Consider the following 25,406-nt stretch of genomic DNA (forward strand, 5'->3'; position numbering starts at 1 on the left):
TTTTCGAAGGAAAATTAATTTGTCGTTTTATCACACCTTTGTTCCATAAAACAAATGTTAACCCTTTTCTAATCATATGAGTAATTGAACAATTTCCCACATCCATCCATCAAACGACAGGATATGTCTGATATCATATATAATGTAACGAATACATATTTCTCTATCAGATGACCGACCAGTCCCATCAACGACGAAAAAAAAGGAATTTTATTTTTATAATAATATGCCCCACCTATGATGATGTACACAATTTATATTTCACCACCCGCAATAACTGGAATCGAAAATTATATATAAAAAAAAGTTGTATTCCAAGTACGTATATATCTATATGTCTAATGAAATGGCTAATATTGAATGACAGCAACCATAAGAGAATTGGTTTCCTATAGAGAGTACGTAATAAACCACACCATAAATTAATACTCGCATAATAGTCATTGACTCATTGTTCATTAATACGCCGATATATACGAAAGTAAACTACGATCATACTGGGTGTACTTTACATATGTTTAACTTGTGAGCATGGAAGGTGATGTTATAGAAAAAACGAAGAATAAAATTCTAATTAGTGACATGAGCCAAGCCTAAAAGTTTATCAGGACTAATTGATTAAGAGCATACAGTCAGGACGGTGCTTTTTTTAAGTAGATTAATGACTTCAATTTTATTTTCTTAATTAGCATAATGAAAGCATGTTTGCTAGATTGATTGGATCATGATTTTTCAAATTTTGTTTTTATTTCGTTTCACTATCCGTTCGTAACTCCTGCGTACTATTGTCACAATTTAACGGTTCATGTGTCTACGTTTTTTCGTTTTATAGTCAAATGATTCATTGCTGAAGTTCTCTGTAACAAATACTGTGTATGGTATTGCAATTAACAACAAACTTCACTTGATTTAATGCCAAACTCTCCACCACGAAATAAAGATTTTCGAGCGATTTATTTACAAGAAACACTACAGGTGTTTTTCAACTTTTCTATGGCTTTTATAGAACGTATTCCCCGACCAGAGAATTTACAATCCGCTTATTTGAAAGTTGAATGGCGCTCACACGATTTCCTTTAGCCTCTCGGGAATTTAATTGTTTCCCTTCAGTGTGCACAGGAATAATATCGTATGTGAGTGCGCTTCGTGTATATAATAAAATAAAATAATAATCGTCGGAATTCAATTGTTCGGATTTTTCTTTTGCAAAACTTGATAAAGAAATTGTAACAAGTTCAACAATATAAATGTGATGCTTAGACATTCTGGGTAAATTTTTAATCTCAGATCTTTTGTTGGATTTTTCATCATTCAACTTTTCGGTGTACGACGATTGTTTGTATTCAATTTAGATTTATACTTCGACAAAGGGAGCAAACATGCGATGCAGAACAATGACGATGTCCTCTTATGTACCTAAGAGTAAGTGTACCTAGATAGAAAATTTCGAACAAAATTACGTAAGAAATGTGGTCTCAACTTGAAATACGAAATGTCTGGTAGAATCTTAATTAAGTGGGCGAATTGAACAATCAAAAGCGTCAACACATAAGTACATACAGCTTATGGACGGGATATGGCTCAGTGGTTACATACTAGCCTTACACCAAAATGATTCGGGTTCGATTCCCGTAATCTGCAATTTATGTAATCTGCACAGGATTCTTCAAGTGGGTTATGTCATGACTCACAAACCAATTTAAAAAAAAAAAAAAGATTTTGGTTCAAAGGAATCCTCAAAAAACAAATATTTTCTGTCTAAATGTAGGCTTTCTCTGGCTAATCTGTGGTACTATAAAGCAGAATGCACATTATGTTAAATGTAATGAAGTAGAAGATTGTGAATCAATCTGTTAATAGTACGATTATAGTCAACAGACTGACGATATTGTCATCTGTTAAAGGTTAGAAATTAGCAAAATATTTTACATCAACAGAAATGAGAGAATCGAATAACCCAATGGTTCGTTGTAACATGTTTAAGCAAAACATACCAATCCAATAACATCTCTCACCTGTAATACGCACATAATAAAAATGGATCGTTACCAACTTTAGCAGAAATGATTTATCGAAAACAATTTTTTTCCTTCAACCCACTTCATGCATCCGCTAAATCAACCGAACCTCGAACCGAACGTAATCACCAAAAAAAAATCCATTCCTCACACCCCAGCACAATTTTACCAAATGTTCAAACTCCATTTAATATCACTCAAAAACCACACTAATGTCTCCAAGATATGCTAATACCATTTTCTTAATCTCAATATATCATTGAAATGAAACGAACATTTGTTTACGATACCAATAAATCAAAAAAGGGGGTTCTGGAGTGGCTCAATTTCTGTGCGGTTTTTTTTTGTTGTTGCTTTCTTCAAATTCATATTACCGCACACATTCCATAACCAATATCATTTTGGAGTTCTGAAAATTCTCATACCTAAAATCAAATCATTTTGTATTTACGAATAATACAAAAAAAATTGTTCTGTGGAACAGAAATGTTAGCAGTACTTTATACCCACCATCAACAGCACTTTATAACTGGGTATTGGAGTTTGGTAGCTATGGATGTTTTGAAAATGAGATAGACACAGCTTCCATTTTCAACAAAATTTCAAGCAATCACGAGATAATGCTTAGTTTCCTCTTACGAAAAAAGTACTCCGTGTGAGAGGCAAAATTGAATTTTTAAAATTTTTTCTTTGTTTATTTGACAGCATGCTCTCTCACGGCTCTTTCACGGAGTACTTTTTGTTGAGTGGAGTGGACACTTAATGTTCTAACCAAATTCTCATTGCTCTCTGGTGAAACATTTGTATGAAATTTGCCGGTAAACGTTACATCTACTCGTAACGTACCTTTACGTATTTGTTCGACCAGCCGGTAAAAAATGTCTATGAAATTTACCGGTAACGTTTATGTATTCGCTCAACCATCCGGGAAAAAGTTTGTATGAAATTTACCGATGAATGTAGCGTTTACCGGTAAATTTCATACACATTTTTTACCAATTGGATTCACTAGTGATAGGAGTCGAATGCAGTGAATACCTTTTATTGTGTTCTTCAAAAACCCACCCCGCCTTCAGCCGTTTAAAAAGACGTCATTTGTGTACGATTACTTACAGTCTGCACCGATATCACCAGAAATGTTAGCAAACATTTTTGGCACAGTCTTTATACCTTTAACTATTTTCGAGTTAATTTTATGTTAAAGATATTCAATCTCCCCATTTCTCTCTCCCCTTTTGAACATGCCACCACTACCACGTTCAATTTAAAAAAAAAACCGCCAAACTGATCAATTGAGTCTGCCAAAAACATTAAAATAATGTTTGTAATTTATTTGATTTAATTTACATTATGTCAAACGGGAAAATCGCGCGTGTTGTATCCATAAAATAGCGGTGTTGGTACAACCGAAAAGAGTGTAAAATAATAATTTGAATGCGAAGTTGAGTTTTTATTTAGAGGGGAAAAAATGTGGAATGTGAAATGCGATTTTTTTTGCAATGGTAGATACTGGGATGTAGGCCACAAACTGATTTATTTATAGATAAAAAATGATTTCAATTTGTAAATCTTTTAATAAGGATTCTGATTATAAATTTCCCTGCGTTAAACTTTACGGTTGCATAGATGACTCGGAAATTCGATTCGTGTGTATGTAAAGCAACGCGCAAAACTGTTAGACATTAGAGAAGCATGAAATTCGTTTTAAAAGGATCTACATTAAAGACTGAAATCGCATCTAAGACACAGGGTTTGGGCTAAGTAGTACACCTGGTAAAGCAACAAAATGTAAAATCCATGTTTTCCATAAATAATAACGAAAAACTTCTCGATTAATCTACACGTCGCGTGCAATGCTTACACACAATCACACATATTTCCACCAACTTTCAGAAGTCGTTATTCTAGCTCAGAAGTACGTTGATTATGCCATAAAATAAATTAATCTGAAAGATTATGTGCCTAATTAGATAAGGAGATGTGTGTGCTATGTTAGTATACCGAATATAAAGTTTTATGGATTTTCTTTCGCATTTGATTCAAAAGAAAAAAGGAATACGAAAAAATGGTTTTATGTCGAAGCGCACATTGTCATGGGGAGTAAAATTCGGTCAATCGCTTTTGAATCGTGAATCGGAATGTTAGGAATTGAAAGGGACAATAGAAGTAGTGAGACAAATATTTTCCTATATTTTCTTGAACATTTTTCTGGATTTACCAATTTTTTTTCTTAATTTTCTATAAAAAAAGCAGTTTTGAAAAAATGTGCAAATTGCGGAAAAAAGTACAGATTTTCTTAATTTTCACAATTAACTTGCTAATTTTTACGCGTAAGTACCTAATCACTGATTAGTAATCAGTAATACCAAAAATCTGTCTCGTGCTGAGCGAGATTCCTACTCTAAGATCTCGCTCCCATACATTTTTTTAAGAATTTATTTGAAAGTGTTAAAGATTTTTAGTGCTTACGAAGACGCTGCGATAGATACTTAAAAAAGTGGTCGAAAGGTTCTTGTATGAAAGTGCTTGACACCGAAGGTATGTGGTTTTCGGCTGCGGAATCTCTTGGACAGTAACAACCAAACAAATTTGACATTGAATATTGAAGAGTGGTCTGTCAGGAGTCCAACGAACCTACGGAAGCCGTTACTGTCCAAGGTGATGACAAGAAATTAAAAAAAATGTGATAAATAAAAAAAGTTGTTCTACAAAATTGTCAGGACAGTCTGGCCTTTACAGAGGGACTAAAAATTGGAAATGGGTGCGGACTTGATTTATAGGATGTTTCGGGCCGAATGCTAATAATATTCTTTTACAGAACGCTATCTCAAAAGTCGTGCTACCGTGCTACGACTATCGCCCAAAGGGACCTGCACTTATAGTGTATAGACTGCTTGTTAGATGCTTCACTTAACCGAAAATTATGTCCATGAGGTCCAAGCTTATAGCCTACAATATTGATTGTATCTTAAAAAAATATTCCGCAGATTTTATTAAAATGTTTTGTTGATCAATTGTTACTGGTGTTAGATGTTAAACGGAAAAAAATGTCCTATTATCACTTTCCCAGCCGTCTTATCACCACTTTTTTTTCGTGTTCGTTCGTTTCATTTTTAATTTCCTATGATAAATTTTTGCCCTACATAAACAGCAAGTTTCATTTTAATTCGCATCATTTCCTACTATCCAAACAAAACTTTTTCTTTTAATTACACATAAATCACAATATAAATTTAACAATTTTTTATTTCCACGCTCTCGCCCGAACAACCGAGAGGAGAGAAAAAAAACAACAACCACACACACAGCACCAGAACTTTTCATTTCGTCCAACCGGAGAAAAATATAATAAATTAACTAATTAATATTTTTTTCAGAACTTCGTTATCTTAATTAGAATCAATTGAAAAACAGAAAATTCCATAATAATAATGAACCAGCACTTAGGGGTGTAATAAATTATCGAAGTATACCCCGAGAGTTGGTATGTGCGTTGTATATATGTCACCAGAAGTAGAAAAAAAAATAATTTTTTAAAAACCCTATTTAGATTCAAATACGTATCTGTATATAAAACCCATTGTCATAATATGAAAATTCTATAAAAATTATATTTATATCTCGACAAAAATATAATAATTAAATTCGTGTCCCAGAATCTTGTCATCTCATAAATTAGGAAACATTTTCTGCGAACCACACACATCTACTATTTTCGTTGGGAGAAAAAAAAAATTGTATCTATATCTCTATATTTCATCGCTGCCCTCACTTCATCCTCATATTTTTTTTTATTTTATCTTTCTCCCCCGATGGTTACCCCCACCCTTCCCTTTAATATATAAAATGTATAAAGTCCAAATGGCAGCACAGAATAAAAAATATGAAAAAAAAAAAATGAAAATAAAGAGACTCTCTATATGTAGAGGATGTTGGTTAGAGAATTCCATTTTTGTATAAAAGGGAAGGATAGCTTTGGTCTAAATGCTTGTAACCCGTAAAGAGAAAAAGCAAACTTTTATCTAAAAGCCGTTTAAAAATTAAAACACGTCCGCCATTGTCCTGCAAAGTGGGTGGCGATGCAGTGGAGAATGTTTTTCATACTCCTTGTTGATGATTGTAGTTTTATTCTTCCTCCTTTTTTTATTATTTTACTTTTCCTATTTATGCTGAGGCCTAATTTACATCTATAATACCGTACCATGTAATAGTTGTAGCATGTTTTATAATGTGATTTTTCCGTACATACCAAGTACATTCGGCAACATCTATGGTTGGTGTTGGTTTGCAAATTCATTGTCGAATGAATTTGTGATTTCCGGTCATCAAAATCAGACCAATAAATCTTGCAATTACATCACAAGTATAATTATGCAGTCGAACGTGATACACAGAAAACACACGAGCAATTTTGCATTGATGGCATTGGCAATTATGCTGACTTTTCCATTGTAATTCACTCTTGTGTGTGATTTCAAACATCATTCTTGGTAAAAAGTTCCAAACAAGGACGTTGTATCACCTAATTTCAGATATAACTACAGTTTTCAACAGTCCAATTACTTCTAATTTCTTAAACTTGAGCTTCTTTTGAATGTTCAAAATACAGGGTTCATAAATACGCTTCTTCTCTCCTTGAAGTTGAAGTAAACCATTTTCATATCGAAGACAAAAATCAAGAGAAACATCGATGATGACAGGGTCATCAAAATTGGAGACACGGTCATCGAAAGAGTTGGCATCAAGTTAAAACTAGGTCTCGACAATCAGACAGCGGAGGTCAGAAGAAGGGTTGATCCCTGGATGTGGGCAGCGTTCGGAAAACTTAGGATGGTTTTTAAAAGCAAAATGAACAACAGTCTAAAAAGGAAAGTGTGTGATTCGTGTGTCCTACGGTGTTGACGTATGGAGCAGAAATGTTAACACTAACGAAAGCATCCGAGAACAAGCTCAGAGTAGCACAAAGAGCAGTGGAACGGAGTATAGTGGGATTTCGCTTAGAGTTAAAATGACGAATCCGCGGATTCGACAACAAACGAAAGTCGTAGACGTGATGGAAAGGATAGCATCTCTAAAGTGGAATTGGGCAGGACACATTGCGAGAATGACAAAACCATAATAATTTGACACCAGAAAGAACGAACTTGATCAAGCGAATGGTGTGGACAAATTTGCAGCAAATGGCAATGGATCGTTCAGAATGGAAGACAAAAGGAAAGGCCTACATACACCCCCCAGCCACTTCGACATAAAATATATGTGAATAGCGTGAATAGTGTCACACCCGTGCCTACATACAGCAGTGGATATCAACCGTCTGTTTAAGAAGAAGAAGATATCGAACAACGGGGTCATATGTATAGCCATTTCTGGAGTCTTCATTGTCCACAAAAATATGAATCCTTCTGCTGGAGCCATTATCTGATAAACAGACGAATTCCACGACGACATTACACTTATTTTCTCGTTTATTATTGGCTCGTATTGGCCATTATTACTACAATTTTGTTGTGTCTGACATATCCTAACAATTCACCTTGTCGACATACAAAAGGATTATATTACCACGGAATTTTTGGAAACTAGGTCCCACCTTTTAAGCGGGTCAGGTCCATTGACTGACAATTTTTTCAATATATTTTTGACCATTTTCATTGTTGAACTTCCGAAGCATCACTGATACAAATGCCTACATTTAATATATCGATTACTCTAAACATGACAACGATATTTGACAGAAAAAGTTCTTCAAATAAACCTTCGAAGACCGAATAATCTTTGAGTTCTCATTTTTCTTATAAATTTGCAGCAAGATTTTCAATCAACCACAAATCGTAAATAAAATGCGACTCGTGTGAATTACGGCCCTCGCTTCGCTCTGGCCGCAAACTTCCCACTCGTATGAGCTATCTATTATTCTGTTTGATTGCCATTTTGTCAAATTTAATCAGAGTAGATGCGAAGTTTTACAAATGTGGAACGATGAGAGGACTCTTTCACTTTGGTAAAAAATAAAAAAAAACGATAGATGTACTTGCCGAACTTACAGTTTTGTACAAAAAGTAAGTCCCCCGGTATTTTACAAAACCGTCACTCGTGAATAAAATGTGGATGGTAATAAACGACCGATAAATTAATTATTTTTTTTTTTTCGTTTCTTCACTTTTGTCGATTCAGAAAACTACAAAAGTGAGGAATTGACAAAACGTCTTTAAGTTACATTTTGTAAAAGGATGAATTCCCTTGGAACGAACAAAACGCCTTCTCGTTACATTTTGTAAAAGGATGAATTCGCTAGGAACGACCCGCCTTTGCTTTATATTTCCAAAATCGACAAAGAGTGAAGGAAAGACAATTTTTTTTTACTTTTTACTGATTTACTGAAGAGGTGCCAGCGACATGTACCACATTTCTATCGGTATTTTATTATTTTTTATCGGTAAAATTGAATTTTTCTATTGGTCGAATATCCCATAAAATTATTACGACTCGTGAGAACTTCACACTCGTATGGGAGTTGTAACATATTTTGTTTGATTGTTGGAATAATGAATTAAAAAAAAATAATCAGAAATTTGTTGAGAATGACTTATATCTTATATTGCCTACAAAGAATGATGGTTACATTTAGCGCTTTTCATAAAATTTCCTACATTTTTAAATCATAGTGTGCTCATGACATTTTTCTGCCGTAAGACCTTGAGTAAAAAAAACATCTTTCTTTGGTAGTAGACGCATTAAAGTTGTTAGTCAACTATCAAATTTGATAGTCAACTATCAAGTTGTTAGTCAACTATCAAATTTGATAGTCAGCTATCAAGTTGTTAGTCAACTATCAAATTTGATAGTCAATTATCAAGTTGTTAGTCAACTATCAAATTTGATAGTCAACTATCAAGTTGTTAGTCAACTATCAAATTTGATAGTCAACTATCAAGTGGATAGTCAACTATCAAATTGTTAGCAGTTCACTAACAAGAGATGTTTACCGGTTAGAGGCTGGGCATGTAGTGCCGAAATTTTTCTTTCTACTTGTTTCATGCACATTATCGAAAACATACTGATACGATTTACACACACTACGCAATAAAATCAAATTTCATCAAAGTAATCTTTTTCGATTGAGGCTATAATCAACAGTGAAAAATACTGTTTTTCTGGGATATCTTTCAGATCCTTCATCCCACATAGCCCATCTTCGAACTTAGCCTCGGTATTTTACTTCCACAAATTTAAAAAAAAGATTCAACCAAATTGGTTAAAAATTACTCAAGTTATCGTGCCCTCAACGAATAACTGTTACCCACATTTAACGTTTTTCATCGCATTTCATACATTTTCAATCACAGTGAACCTTATTGTTACCCACATTTTTCGGTATTTTCTGGTTTAAGACCCTGACTTTCAGTCAAGGGAATAAGTAGAATTTTCGGAATTGAATTGAATGGAATTTTTGGAATTTAGAAAATCTTGAAAATTATTTGTTAAATAGTTCTTATTACTCAGGGGATACTCACAAAATAACCGCAATTGCACGGTTCTCTACAATTTTCCAAAATAAACTTGATGTGTTCTAACTAAGCAGAGCAGTCAATTTGTTTCTAGATGAAAATAATAAAAAAAAAAAACAGAAAAACGAAACACATAAACGTTTTGGCAACCAGAGTCTAATAAAACATGAAATGCACATCTGACTATAAATTTGAGAATATTTAAAGAAATTATAATTAAATAATGGCCAAATCCCATGTAATAAAGCCGAAATGAAGGCAACCCTTTTTTCCATTCTAATATCAATTACGAATATGAATGTCTAATTTTTATTGTTATGATTGTAACAAAAAAAGGAAACATCTCAAGAAAGACGAGGAGAGGCAAAAAAAAGAAAAGAAAAGAAATTATCGTCATACTATCTCAGCCACATGGGGCACGTACATTTCTCCCCGTTCTATTCTGGTCCAACTGGAACTAATTAAATTTTTTTTGTTCTTATTTTCTTAACAGACATCGAGGACTAAACAAATTTAAAAAAATTATTCTCATCCCGTTTACCATCCTCCTGCACATACACTAAAATAAATATTCTTCTTCGTGTTCAAATTGATCTATATTTTAATTTTTATTGTCATAAAACAACAATAAAAATGTCTAATTTACTGTCTATTTAGTCCTTGAAAGGGTTACCCTTAGACAAACCGAATAGAACATTCCGGCTAAAACTCTCTTTCTCTCTCCACTGAACCAGAAAATATAAAATAATAAAAACCGACGAGGAAAAAAAGAAGGTTTATGGTGTTCTCATTCACGATTCTTAAAATCGCTTCGCATTTTTTTTAAATATTTTGTTGGAGGGATTAAGTGAAGGCAACTTTTTTTTATCCGTTTCTCTCATTTGTGTAACATCTATAAATTGAAAGAGGGGGTTGAACAAGAAATGCTTGACGATATTCATATTTAAAATAACATTGGTTAATAAAACTCAAATGTGGGATATAATTTCGTGAATGCTTGTCCGAGATGGTTTCACGGTACCACGGTAGATATCTGTCAAAATAGTAAGAAAATTCATTGTTTAAAAGTAAAATACATTTTTCTGCGGAATCACTTCTAATTGAGACACTTCTAATAACTAGTTAGACTCGGAACACTCAAACTCTAGGCAGTAAACTTTCATTTTACATTTAAAAAAAAAATCACGACATCATCACAGCCCCTATTTTTATAAGATCATGAGAATGCACCATCTTTAACGTTCGAATTATTCTACAAAGGATTAACGAAGCTGTCAGAATCAGTCAGGTTTGATGGGGTCATTCTATAGATCATAAATTTTCCATGTTTTTTATGAACGACACCGTCAATGATTTGTTGAGGGTTGTGTTAGCAGTGGTGTTTGACTCCAAATGATATGCCGGTGAGACGATACTCAGTTCTAACTGACTAAAACACGTCCACACGATATCAGATATTTATTGAGAATGAATTTTACATTAGGCAAATAGCGCTTACATGATTTAAACCAAATTAAATGGAATGCAATGTATCATTGATCCCAACAGATTGGTGATAATCGAATCTGATCAGCTCATTTACTGGTAACTTAGTAAAAATATTTCGTACCGCAGGTTGAACTTATCAGGCTAAACTATTAAAAACGTCGGGGGCATCACAATATGGGTAATTCATGGTTAGTTGCGTTACAAATTTCGTTTTCTGTGAGTCATAAAGTTAATTGTGTTGGCTATGTTTTGCGATAATAAATCAGTCTATAAATTTTCTAATATTCAGGAGACACAGTGCTTTCATACCAACAAGAATTGGAATTTTTAGGCTGCGAAGTGTGACTTGTGTGATCGCAAAAGTCGGCGGTTAGTTGCGTTACACGTTTGTGACTTTTTGAAATATTTTCACCAAATAAAAACTGATTTCGGTAAACTTTTTTTTCCCTGAAAGCTGTGGTCAAGACGCGCAGTTTAAGTCCAATATGAGCTTGGTAACCCAAAATTTGGGGGAGATATGTCTAAAAAAGTGATATTTCTCGGAGGTCATTAATAGCCAGAAATATTTTTTTTCGAAATTGGTGGCTGTTACCCCACAGAAAATGTTGTTTTGGCTCAAAACCGTTTAAAAAAATGGTAACAAATTTTTTCGAGATAACCTCGACGAGTTAAAATTCGAGGATGACTTTTATCACCACTGGGAAACTGTTTTCACCTACTTCACTCACCCAACTAACCTGATCGAGCCAAAGTTATTTTTCTCGTGAAGTCATACGCTGTAGCTTTCGAATGACACCGATCTTCAGTTTTTATATAAAAAAAATGTAATTTTGGCAACGTTTGGGTCGAGGTAATTTCACCTTACGTCGAAGCAGAATGAACCAAAAATCTTCTAAAAATTTAATTTCGTGCCATTTGGAGCAATTGTGGAATTATAGCGTTCACATCTACAGGAAAACAAATTTACAAAAATCATTTGAGATTTATTGAGAATTTCTCGTAATTGAGGACGCCAGCTTTTTTGGACAAAAACGATAATGTCCAACAATAACAATAAATCCCAACAATAATGCCCCGTCAAAAATGGCGACTAGTGTGAATGCATACACATGGACAAGTAAATTTTCTATTTATTTTTTATTTTTATTCTAAAAGTGCGTCCGGATCTATATTTTATAATTGCAATCCGTAGATCTAATTTGTAGGAAGCTAACGACATCATGGTGTCAAACTACGCGTCTTGTCAATAGCTTTCAGCAAAAAAAAAGTTTAGTGAAATCGGTTCAGGTTTCGTGAAATAAACTAGAATTTTCAAAAATTTGCTGAAAACAAGTATACATTTTTATGGTGGTATCTCCCCGAGATTTTTGGCAACCGACCTAATATGGGGGTTAAACGACGCGTCTGGTCAACAGCTTTCAAGGAAAAAAAAGTTAGCCGAAATCTCATCTCAATTAGTGAAAATATTTCGACTAGTCACAAATTAGCTGAAATTACCCATATATCGTTCAGACCTGTGATTCATTTTGTTGATTTTGTTCAAAGTATGGTCTACTTGTACTTAGTGTTATACTTCTACAGCTTTAACAAGCAAATTTCAAGACATATTTCTCGCCATTTTGCAGTACGTATTGCAAAAATAATAATATGTTTTCCTGTTACTTCTTGTTGATCGATAAATCTACTAAAACCCAATTTCTACAATTGAATTGTTCACGATCGAATAAAAATCGAGATTAAATTAGGTATTCTCACCCATAATTTCAAAATAATACCACCCGAAGCATCAAGTACAGTTATGAATCCTTTATATTAAAGAAAAACGCTGACTACGCAGGTAAGGATTAAATAAACGGGACCTGACAATACCGAGCTTGATCAATTTCGATTTTAACTTAATCTGGATGGACCTGAATATAGTAATCTGGTAAAATGACCTGATTTCTAAGGAGGTACTGGTGATCATGGTTTTATTAGAAAATTATAATTTTAAAAAAATCTACATTTTCGATCATAGATTTGATATCTATCTAAGCCATAACACCTCTATTGAAAATAGGTTCTTGATAATCGTTTGTCAGGAGAATCCCTCAATAGATTTTACGAATATTACCTTACAGTCAGAGCATGTGAAATTTCAGCCTGAATTTGCCTCAGTTGTTTTTCAGCTGATCCACCCAAACAATCTAAACTGTTTGTTTATACTATTGAAGCTGCTCATGCGCCTGGTAGTAGTAAAACCGTATAAACAGATTTGATTGGTTGTGAGAATCAGCTGGAAAACAGCTGAAACAAATTCATGCTGAAATCTCACTGCCTCTAACTGTAGTACTAAGTCGTGGGAACGGGTAGGTCGACAAAATGATGTTGCTGGAATCGATGGCAAATAGGTCACTGATAAAGAATAGTTTGGGTGATAAGCTTGATTTTTGGTCATTTTCGGATTATGGGCATCCTAACCTCAAAAATTGTGTTTTTTCACATATTTGACATCGCCTAGCGGAAAGTAGTACAAATTAAATTATAGTTTCTTCGGCAATTCGTCAGAGTATTGTATTATGCACAAAACTCTCCATACAAGTCAATTCGCTAAAAAATACAGAGTGGTCAGTACCAAAATCGAATTTTTCTCATTTTTCGATAGATTTGAGCATTTAAACTTCAGATGTCAACGGCTAATCGTTAGATAATTAATGACCGGTTTAACATATATTTTTGTAGTTCCACGAGAGTCTCGAGTAGAAGTATTCGATTTAACATGTAACTCACCCTTAACATTGTCTCAGACATGCGTCCTTATTACAAACGATTCATGGTTTTAGCCTTATTTACACTTACTTCTTTCAAATTTATACTTTCAAACTTTCAATTTATTATTTTTTCGAAATTCGAACGGTATAACAAACAACAGCTTTTGCAGTTAACGAGATCAAAATCTAATCCAGCAAGTTTTTAAACGCCTTAAGTACGTCTTAAATTTCAAAAATTTTGTCGCATCGAAAACTGATTGAAAACTACCACCCTACAACGATAGGTACGTCAAAATGAACAGTGATGCGCAGAGCCTTTTTTAACATACAAAGTCGGAGGAAAAGTGCACCCCAGTCCCCTATCAGTGCACCACACTTTTGATAAATGCACCCCAGTGCACCCCAGTGCACCCCACTTTTTATAAATCCGTCCAGTGAACTTAATTGCCACATCGTTTCTTAAAACTTTGCGCTGCGATTCAAAATTTTCATTCGCTGTAATCCAAAAGTTTCATTATTCGAATTCACAAAGCGCACCTCGGCGCATACATCGACCAATGATGCGACCCTTCAAATCACGTTAGAAACAACGACTCAAATAAAAATCATCGCGTCCGATTGAATTTGCTATCGATTATCAAATTATGCCCACCAATTACCCATACCCAAGCGCACTATTAGTCCGAAATCTTCGTAGAAAATGTCTGAAATTTTAATGAAAATTGTCCGAAAAATTCAGTGGGAGGTCTGACCTACCTTCACAGCTGTTAACGACAGTGCCGGCTTAGCCTATGTGCTAAGCCAAGGGCGCTGGGAATAAGAAATGGGGTGCTGGAAATGGTAGCTGTAATACGAAGCCCAGGGCGCTGAAGAGGTGCCGGAAACAGAAAACAAAAAATGTAAATTTTATGATAAACGTCGGCTTTTTTGTGAGGGCCCTTTCGAGAAAAAAATTGGGCCCTTCGGAAAGTTGTGCACCCCAGTGAAAAATCCTTATAAAAGGCACTGGTGATGCGCACTTACAGTGACAATTGGTGGAGCAAAGATTTGCTAAGAATCTAATTCAAGCCTTAAACGCGCCCAAAATATTCAAATTTTCATCGTGATAAAAGTAAATTTTACGATACAAAAACGATAGTCAAAATAAACAATAATGCGTTTTATTTTAAAGTTGAGGCGGACTTCCGATGTTAATTGCTGTATCTTAGAATAATTTCGATTTTTATCGAAAAATTTCTCCTTATTTTTCCTTAAACAATTTCCTTATTTCTCCTTTTTTTGTGCTAAAACCTCCTTAATTTCTTAATAAAGAGTCCAAATTTAGAGTGAGAGGCCTGGCCTAGCTTCCTCTATTTCCAGGGACTGCTTTTTGGAAAACACTTTTCGAAATTTGTCAAAAAAGAAAAAATTAAATCTGAACCAAATCCAGAAAAATGTCTTAAAAATAGTCCCTGAAGCCATAAATTGGAACACTTTATACAATGTCTGACTCTAATCAATAAAGGCAAAACGATTCGACCGAAAAATTATAAATTTATTTTAAAAAAAAAACTTCTTCGTCTCACAATAACAACAAAATGTCTTATCTATACGAAGCCGCGGTAAACGTTGGTAGTAAATTTGGTGTCGGATATTGCGGTTGAAAGTCACCGAACCGCTGTAAGTGTGGTTGAGCTACAGTAACTGTAGGATGTTCAATTATCTTAGGGTCATCACTGACGTGTTGATACGACTGTCTGTTTAAGTTGTAAAAGAGTAAAATGAATTTTTAAGGAGTCCGAATAACCGGATGTGGAAGCGCAACCTAACTGACAGATAGAGAGATATTGATATAAACTCATAAAACATCCTACTCACCTTCCACTGCCAAATGTCACTTGATTATTCGTGGTTGCAATAAACTTGGCGGAATGCTGAAACGATGCATTGGCCTGGGACTCATTTGCTATTGGCTGCTGGATTATGTCGTTCGTATCGATTGTGTACAAAGTATTGATTGAGTTATTTGGTGGTTCGGGTGGACTGCACACCGTTCGTCGTTTATGTGAGGCTAAGTCATTACTTTGAGCAAATGCACGGCCGCAAACGCTGCAAACGTATGGTTTCTCGCCTGAGGGATGGAAGAATTTTTTTTTTAAATAGGACTGCGGGCACTGAGTTTACTGCAAAATTTTAGTCTCTTCGGTGACGGGACAAATCGCCTGCACCTGGGGTACGATATTATTTACACCATAATTTTGATCCTAAAGACCAGTGGGCGTTAATATCGTCCGGGGCGAAATCGTCGCAGGAGATTTGTCACGACATCGTCTCTTTCAGGCCAAAAAAAATTTGAGCAGAAGAGAAACGAAAAGCAATACCAAAACTAACCGGTATGTGTGCGAATGTGGATGACTAACTTATCAGATCTCGCAAAGCTTCGGTTGCATAAATTGCATATAAATGGTTTCTCTCCGGTGTGTTGCCTGTGAACAGCAAACAGTTAGAATTGTAGTTCTGAGCTTCAATTTCCATTGACTTACCGCATGTGAATCGTTAAATCCGTAGTGCGTGGGTAACCCTTGCCGCAGACTTTGCAAAAATTCGTCATTTTACCGGAATGACGTCTCATGTGCACCGCCAAATTACTCATCGAACTGCAACTCCTACCGCAAACGCTACACAGAATCACCTTCTTGTTCTCATTGTCAATGTTCAACGGCCCGGTTCGGTTCTTGTGTGATCGCATATGAACCAGCAAGTGATTTGAATGTTTCATTCGTTTACCGCACACAGTGCACTCGTAAACTGGTTTCTCCAAATTATCCTTGTTGTGCGTGACAATGTGTCGCTCCAAATACAGTTGGTTGAAGAATCCTTTGCCACATTTCGGACAGAGATGCGTTCGCAAATTCGTGTGTCGTTTCTGATGTTCCACGTAGATGTCGAGCCGGTGGAATTTCTTGTCGCAATGTTCGCACAAGTACACTTTGCTGTGCGTTTTCATGTGAATGCCTAGGAGAGCCTCCGTCGAATACATTTTCGAGCATTCAATGCATTTGTGGGTTCTGAATAGAGAAGCGAAAATGGTTCGTGAGAGGTATGTGACAGTCATTGTGAACACTTACTTTTCACCGTCATTTTGAATGTGATCCACCGACAAGTGACGCTTGAGGTCAATCTTTTTGTTAAAAATTTCATCGCATTCACTGCACTGCAGATTAGCCTTTCTTTTCACCTGTGAACGGTAGAACAAATTCAATTTGCTGCTCTTGCATCAAGTGTAAAATAACAGAAAGGATTGCGCAAGCGATTATGTGAACTGAAAGTCCAGTCCGTGCCAACAATTACAAAATTCATTGATTCATCGAAGCCTTACATCCCCACTTGGCTGCTGTTTATCCGTCTGTATTCTGTCTTTACTGGTAACGATTTCACAGTTCCCCGCATCCGGTTCCATTGTGTCAGCCGGTTGAGATTCACTATCAGGAACATTAGAAGCCGTTTGTCCTTCCTCCTCCACCTCCTGCTCCTGAAAGATGTCTTTGACAAAGTTAGCTGGGTCAGCCACAGCATCGTAGTTCAATTCTGATTTGAAAAAATCATTCGTCGTCTTTGATTCACTGGAACAGACGTTGTTAATGACTAACTCACTTATTCACGCAATCGACAACACCTTACCAATTGTTAAAAATACTTTGCAAGTGACTGCCGTGCAGAATTTCCTCTGTTTTGACATCTTCGTACGCACTCTGTTGTAGACTGTTCCTGAGCAATTTATCCGATTCCTGACATTTAATCTTAAAGAAGCAAGCACTGTTGGCTTCATACAAACATGAGGAACAAATCTGTGCCGGTAGGCCGTCATTTTCATTGATCTGTGAACACGAAATGTTAATAGTCTACCGAATCGACAATGTCACGTTCCATTGCTACCTGAATATCGGCTAGTGAGATCAAAATGTGTAAAATATTGCTGTCGGTGTTGCCGAATATGTTGTTCATCTCCGACGATTCATTTAAACATATTCGACAAATGGCATTGTATTTGGCGGTATCCATTTTCGGAATAAATGGAAGACTGCAACACTTGAATGCAATTTTGAAACAAAATACCAGTCTTCAATGGCTGGGGAACCAATATCTCAACTATATTTTTTTTGTTTTCATTTCAACCATCAATTCTTCCAGTCCTTTTCTATTTTCGAAGTTAACTGTCAATGAAGCTGAGAACGCTAACTTTAACGTCACGAAGAGGACGAAGTGTACATAAGCTGAAACAGCACATTTGCAGAAAATGTCATGCTTCTTCGAATGATTTTAAAATTTCAATGCGCGAAACGCGAATTATGTATAAAACACCGACATCATTGCATTCTCAATCTATTAATCTTAATTTGGTTGCTTTAGAGGTTTAGAGACTATTTTGTTCAATGATAATATTAGTAACATTATATCAAACGGATTCTCTTTATTTCTTACTTATTATGGTCATCGTTCCGAGTAACTTCTGGCCCATCCCATTTGACAACGTGCTCTTATGATTTTTCACAAAGTACAACGCACTGCTCCTAGCATGAACATAAGAAATGCTTGGAGGCTGATGAAGTCACAGGGAGATGCGGGAAATCAGAAACAAAACTACATTTTTTATTTACATCTTTAAAAAAAAATTTCTATTTAAAATCGCTTGATAAGATTTTAGTGCAGACAATTGAGTCGTACAACTTTACTATTGCATAGAAAAATAGGTCAGCATCCTCGTAAATTTTTTGTGTAACAGTAACTTATTAACCGTACGAAGAAACACCTTTGGATTTTTGGCTAAAACATGAAGAATCGATTTTTTTAACTGTGAAAATTCTATGTCTCCAGTTTCGTGGCTGATCACAATGTGAATGTGAGATACTCTCAGAGTTCTACAACAACCAAATACAAAGTATACAGTAGAAGGTTCCAAAAATAACCAAATAAAATTGTACCAAGTCATACAAATCGAAACACTCCGATCCGAAACATGTTTCGAAGACTCTGCAGAATTCTGTGAATCTTGGAGACAGTGATACCGTACATCAAATGCAATGGAAGCGAAGGGAAAATGAATTTTGCCTGGTTTATGGTCCTCATAGACAGAGGACCTCGGCATTGCACGATATTTGTTTCTAAATTTGGTCACCCATGTCAAAAATGGTCTAAAATATCAGTCGATACTTTCCAGAATCTGGAAATAATCTGCAATTCTGGAAAAATTGGTCACTTACATCAAACGCAATGGAGGCGAAACGAAATTTAATTTTGTCTGGTTTATGGCATACATAGACAGAGGACCTGGGCATTGCACGATATTTATTCCAAAACAGGGTCACATATATCAAAAAAAGCGTGAAACATGGGTAAATAAACCGTCGTTACCGTGCAATATTGCACGGTATCGACTGATTTCAAACTAATATTTCGACTTATTTTTGATATGGGTGACCCTGTTTTGGAATAAATATCGTGCAATGCCCAGGTCCTCTGTCTATGTATGCCATAAACCAGACAAAATTAAATTTCGTTTCGCCTCCGTTGCGTTTGATGTAAGTGACCAATTTTTCCAGAATTGCAGATTATTTCCAGATTCTGGAAAGTATCGACTGATATTTTAGACCATTTTTGACATGGGTGACCAAATTTAGAAACAAATATCGTGCAATGCCGAGGTCCTCTGTCTATGAGGACCATAAACCAGGCAAAATTCATTTTCCCTTCGCTTCCATTGCATTTGATGTACGGTATCACTGTCTCCAAGATTCACAGAATTCTGCAGAGTCTTCGAAACATGTTTCGGATCGGAGTGTTTCGATTTGTATGACTTGGTACAATTTTATTTGGTTATTTTTGGAACCTTCTACTGTATACTTTGTATTTGGTTGTTGTAGAACTCTGAGAGTATCTCACATTCACATTGTGATCAGCCACGAAACTGGAGACAAAGAATTTTCACAGTTAAAAAAATCGATTCTTCATGTTTTAGCCAAAAATCCAAAGGTGTTTCTTCGTACGGTTAATAAGTTACTGTTACACAAAAAATTTAAGAGGATGCTGACCTATTTTTCTATGCAATAGTAAAGTTGTACGACTCAATTGTCTACACTAAAATCTTATCAAGCGATTTTAAATAGATTTTTTTTTTAAAGATGTAAATAAAAAATGTAGTTTTGTTTCTGATTTCCCGCATCTCCCAGTAGGCACTGCATTTCTTTCGTAAAGATAGATGACTTGCTTTCATTGTAGAGTTAAAACACACAATACAATCAATCTTAAGCGGTAGCTCTCATCACAAATGCCTCCAAATTGGACATTTGTCAAAGTAGTGTTCATGCTAGGAGCAGTGCGTTGCAAAGTATCATAAAACTATCATGAGCTGTCGTTGTGTTGTGGCCAGACATAGTAGAGGTTCCACTTCATACAAAACACAATTGCATAGTTTTTTTTTTTTTTTGATTTTTTTGATTTTTTTTTTAAGTTTTTATTCAAGGTAAAATTGCATAGTATATTTTGTCACAGAGGTCTGAAAATTTGGCCATCAGTAAATATAAACTTCCAGAGTCTAATGCGATGCCCAAAATTTTAGCACCTCCCCTTATCCTCCCACCTTTTTGCATTTTACGGTGCAGAGGTAGGTTTGATGAATTATTATGCAGTCGCCATGACTCCTACCATACATATGTATAGCTCGAATTTTCATGTGGCTTGTCAGAGCTTTTCCGAAATGTCAGAAAAAAAGTTGAGTTCAGAAGATTTGTTCGGCACAAAATTCTCTACAGAAATAAGGTATGTCTTTCCTATATTTAACGGAGGCTGATCTGGAACCGATTTCCGCCAAATAATGCAAAGAATGAAAAAATAATAATTTTCAATATTTTCACCAAAGTTAAATTTTTATTCTGTAAGGAAGCTTGCTATTATGATACAGGAAGTTGTGTCTGTTGTTAATGATTTTCCTCATCCAGAGGTACCACTAGTCAGAACTTTTGAATTTTACGACTTTTCAATGTAATTTTTAAATTTGTTCGGGATTTTGAACTTTCAAAAGTTCTCCAGCATAAGGTACTAAAAATTTTACGATTCCTCAATAATATCTGACATCCTAACTTATTATCCTGATGGGATACAGCCAGGAACAGGGTTGGAAGTGACAATGATTTCTTGAAAGAACGATATTTGTCAAGTTAAATAAGGAATAATTATATACCAGTATAGTCCTGGCCTCTTTCTTCCGCTCCCAATTCTAGAACTGAAAGTTTTAAAGGACATCCCTGCATTTTTTTTAGTTTCCTTTGTAGTTCTAGGATTATTGACCTGGTAATGTACTAGTTCCTAAAAATTCAAACACACCACATGGTCCAGAATTTTCCCAGTTCTAGAACTCTGGGTTTTTTAAGGGACAACTAAGTTTTTTTTTTATTCTTTTCTGGACTAGAGTGATGATTAAGGTAGTAGTTGGTTGGTTCTCTTTGGTTCCTAAAACTTTAGGGCACAGAACACTGCCCACTATCTTCTAAATTCTAGAAGAACAATGCTCTTTCATAGTTCTAGATATATTGAATAGTCTGATTAGTTCTAAAAGCAATTTGATAGTGGGATGTGGTCTGTCATGGAAATGTTGGAACTTACTTTCTATTACCCTAAAGTTAGTTAGTTAGTTAGTTAGAGTGGGTGAAGCGAAACCTCAGCACCTAAGCCTCTAATGGGCCTGTTGTGCATACCCACAGGGTTACCTAAATCCTAGCTGTGCGATTTAGATAATCCAAAATATTGCTGGGCGGAAGGCTCCAGATTATGTTGTATGGGAGAATGTAGGCTCCAAAGCTTTTAGCTCTAGCTGAGATGTAAGCGGGGCACTTACATAAAAAGTGTTCGGCTGATTCTATGTCTCCGCAGTTGTTGAACAAGCTACTTGGGGATAGGCCCATAGTGTGCAAGTGCTTATTTAGGAAGCAGTGGCCAGTGAGAATGGATGTTAATCTCCTTATGTTTTTTCTGCTAAGTGAGAGGAGATATTTAGCATTCTTGGCGTTGATCTTAATGCAGTTTTTTGATTGTCTGGCGTGGTTCGTTGAGTCCCAGTGTTGTTTGAACTGTTTGCTTTTCCATTTAGAGATTAGATTTGTATAGAATGACGGTGGTCCTTTTAGGAATGGTTCTGGTCCGCATATTAGTTTTGATGCACCCGCTTTCGCTAGAGTGTCGGCGATTTCGTTGCCTTGAATATTACTGTGGCCTGGGACCCAAACCAGTTTGACCGAATTGTGTTCGGCGAGTTCCTGAAGCTTGTCCCTACACTTAAGGACGGTAGACGAGCAAATTTTGTATGCGCTTATAGCCTTCAATGCGCTTTGGCTGTCAGAACAGATCATTACCGACTTTCCTCTGATGTTTTCGGTTATCATTTCCCGGCTGCATTGTGAGATGCCATATGTTTCCGCTTGATAGACTGTGGTGTAGAAGCCTAGCGAGTAGGATTTTTCAAATTGGGTTTGATGACAGAATGTTCCCGCACCTGCACGGTTGTTGAACTTAGAGCCGTCAGAGAACCACGTTACAAAGTTTTCATTTGTAAATGATTCGTAGTTTAGCCAATCGTCGCGAGATGGGACTTCTATACTAAATTTACTATACTAAACAACCCTAAAGTTTCCTAAAATCAAAAGACGACCCTCAAAGGCTTTTGAGTACCCGGAAAATGTTGAAGTTCTTGATCCGGTAGATCCGGGAGGATACTGAACCATGGGGAGTGATGGACTTTAAAATAATCTTCTCAAAATTTGAATCCGACAGTTTTCCTGAGTTTTTGAAGCTTGGAAATCACCTGAAAATGTTTTGACCTGACCAAAATTAACCTGAAACCAAAAGTCCTGGACATAGGTATCAGGTTAAATCTGTCGGGAAAGTTTTAAATGAATCAGATTCAAGTCGGGATTTGTCTTTATGAAATAACCTAACAAGATCTGAAACTTCAGGATCAGGTCGAGCTTTTTTTATTTGTGGTCGACCGGAATAGTCTTTATTGTAAATTCAAATCCAGTGAAAACTGACTGAACTCATTTTCGCAAACAATTTCATTTAATTAACAAAATCTATAACAACTCATCATCGCCTACATTCTCTCCAGCGGCTGCAATCCCAATAATCGCATATTTCGATTAACAATTAATCTGGCCGTTCGAAACAGCAGCATTCGCTGTTCCTGAATCTCTGAGTTCGATTCATTTTTAATACTCAGCTCTCGATGCGCTTTGTTGATGGTTTTACTGAAACGACAAAAGTAAAACATAAAATTATTGGAACCGACCGTAATGCGAAATCATTCAACGAACCACAGGTCGAACGTATATTTCACAACACGAAATGCTTCTAAGCTGTCCTTCGCATCTTTCAACACGTCTGCACAGCGAGCCATACTATAGATGAGATTAGCTGCTTCTGGTTCTTGTAGCAGTTTTGGATTGCAATGTGTTGCCATCTTAACGCCAGGTATTTCTTCTAATCGACAAAGGCGACAGTGAGTATATTGAAGTTGATATCCAGTGTGTCCAGTAACCTAGAAGCATAGGAGTATCCGCATCAGCTTTGGAACATCTTAATTAACGTACGCCCTCACCTTCGAAGCTTCTTCCAAATCGAATTCGTAGGTCGCGCTACGTTTCAGTTTTAAGTCGTTGATTATCACCGACGAGGTTCCAAGTACGTCAGCAACTGTTTGTCCCATAGATTTAAGGTCGATTTTTGTGTCTGGAATAGTTTCAGCTGATGATGGTCAGTTCTAATATTCAAGTGCGTGTTGACATACCTTTGTCCTTCTCCATTATTTCAAGTGCCAGATCACGAGCCTCGTCTAGAACATCCTTTAAGAATACAACATTTCCCCTTCTGGTACTCATTTTTGCTATTCGACCGAACTTAATGTGCCGCAAGTGATCAACTTTCGGAAAATGTAACAGTTTCGCCACGTCAAACATGGATTGGAAATGATTGTGCTGTCCGTTCTCGACGACGTATAGCATTTCATCGAAGTCATACTTCTTAGAGCGATCGAAAATCGCTGCAACATCGCGAGTCAAGTACAACGTCGTCCCATCACTTTTCCGCAACGTATACGATTTGTCTCCCGCTTCAACTATGGATTTCCCGTCCGAATCGGTCTTTAATAATCCCCTTTCGTTCATGAGGTCAATGATTTGCATAATGTTCTGCTTGCGATACTCCGACTCCCATGAATACTCATCGAATTCAATTCCAAGACGTCGATAGATCCCTTTCAATTCATCTACAGTGAACTTTCGACATTCCATCCAATCACTGAGGTCTGTCGTTTGGCCATTTTCTAATTGACAGAAAATGCTCCGTGCTCTTTCCGAAATGCTGGGATCCGATGCGGCCAGTTGATTGGCTTGAACGTAAGCATTGAACAGATGTGTGATTGGATCGGACTTGATATCTTTGGTGGACAATTTATTGAGTTCCATTCCGATTTGCAGCAGACCGAATTGTGTTCCCCAATCGCCCAAATAATTCATTCGGATTACATCGTGGCCAAAAAACTTGTAAATATTTGATATGAAATTGCCGATGATTGTTGAACGCAGGTGGCCGAAATGGAACGGTTTCGCTATATTCGGCGAACTGAACTCGACGATGATTCGCCGTTTCGGTTCGTTGAACACAGTCTTGTCGGCGCTGGCAAACACTTCGCTGACAAAGTTATTGTGATTCAGTGCAAACGTGACCACATTATCGTACGAATGATTTACCAATTTCGCTCCGACTATTTGCTCCTTATCATAGTCAGCTGTCAACACATCCGAAACGATTTCGGTCGGCGATTTTGATAGGCCCACATCTTTACAGATCGAAGCGAATTCCTTTGTCGATAGATGAAATTCAGGCTGATTTTCGCCTCTTCGCAATTTTAGAGCACCGTAGATCGATTGGAAAGCCAATGGTTCGTTTGCATCGACTCGTAATAACTGGAGAATCTATTTTGCCGGTTGAATGGAGGATCGTAAGACTCATTGTCTATGCAAATCATTGCGAATATTATATCACACTCACTCTGGAACTCAGCGCATTTCGAAATTGGACGGTCATTTTGTTAGTCGTCGGTCAACGGTTCGGCTTTAATTATCAGAATTTAGGAACTTTCATCATCTCACCATCTCATTGTACATTGTTTACCTTTGGGATGTGATCTGATATCAGGGTCGGATGTCAAACTTTGACAAGTTAAGATCTAGTATTGCATCAGAAATTAATTGTCATTGGTCGTTGGTGCGTGGTTGGTTTGAATCGAACACTAATAGAGCAATGAAAGTACACTTTCATTGGAAGCTGCGGGAATTTGCTCATAGATAGGCCTCACAGATAAATGGAATTTTTGGCTAATACTTAAAACATATAATTCCAGTCATTGAAAGTGTATTTAAAATTCCACGAATCAATACTAACTTTTTGCATTATTGTTCTTTGAAGAACGAATTAAGTACAATGACGCTCTTAACGATAACTCGAAAAATTAGAACGAAGTTCTGTGAGATATGAAATCTCAATATTCCCATCTGCGTAACAAGCGCCTTTTGCAATTAAACCAAAAAATTCATTTTATTATACGAGCCTAT

At 36.1% G+C, this 25,406-nt stretch overlaps 2 protein-coding genes across 3 annotated transcripts; both read right to left on the reverse strand.

Annotated features, from left to right (window-relative positions):
- Positions 1 to 15,279: 15,279 nt before the first annotated feature.
- Positions 15,280 to 17,961, reverse strand: LOC119077653 (zinc finger protein 391-like). 2 transcript variants are annotated; one of them, XM_037184869.1, is made up of 8 exons: positions 17,683 to 17,961; positions 17,428 to 17,624; positions 17,126 to 17,369; positions 16,875 to 16,984; positions 16,290 to 16,814; positions 16,138 to 16,232; positions 15,625 to 15,877; positions 15,280 to 15,503 (listed from the first exon to the last, which is right to left on the reverse strand). In XM_037184869.1, exons 1-8 carry the CDS (start codon positions 17,806 to 17,808, stop codon positions 15,350 to 15,352), a joined length of 1,704 nt encoding a protein of 567 aa, XP_037040764.1. In that variant the 5' UTR covers positions 17,809 to 17,961; the 3' UTR covers positions 15,280 to 15,349. The 2 variants fall into 2 exon arrangements, with proteins under 2 accessions (XP_037040764.1, XP_037040763.1); XM_037184868.1 differs by having other exon boundaries at positions 17,126 to 17,372.
- A 4,870-nt stretch (positions 17,962 to 22,831) lies between these two features.
- On the reverse strand, positions 22,832 to 25,001 carry LOC119077654 (probable arginine--tRNA ligase, mitochondrial). The gene is made up of 5 exons (XM_037184870.1): positions 24,844 to 25,001; positions 23,582 to 24,767; positions 23,393 to 23,523; positions 23,109 to 23,332; positions 22,832 to 23,042 (listed from the first exon to the last, which is right to left on the reverse strand). The coding sequence occupies exons 1-5, from the start codon at positions 24,877 to 24,879 to the stop codon at positions 22,889 to 22,891; spliced, it is 1,731 nt and encodes a 576-aa protein (XP_037040765.1). The 5' UTR covers positions 24,880 to 25,001; the 3' UTR covers positions 22,832 to 22,888.
- Positions 25,002 to 25,406: the final 405 nt, after the last annotated feature.

The sequence above is a fragment of the Bradysia coprophila genome, unplaced genomic scaffold (genome assembly GCF_014529535.1).
Source record: "Bradysia coprophila strain Holo2 unplaced genomic scaffold, BU_Bcop_v1 contig_24, whole genome shotgun sequence".
Classification (NCBI taxonomy): domain Eukaryota; kingdom Metazoa; phylum Arthropoda; class Insecta; order Diptera; family Sciaridae; genus Bradysia; species Bradysia coprophila.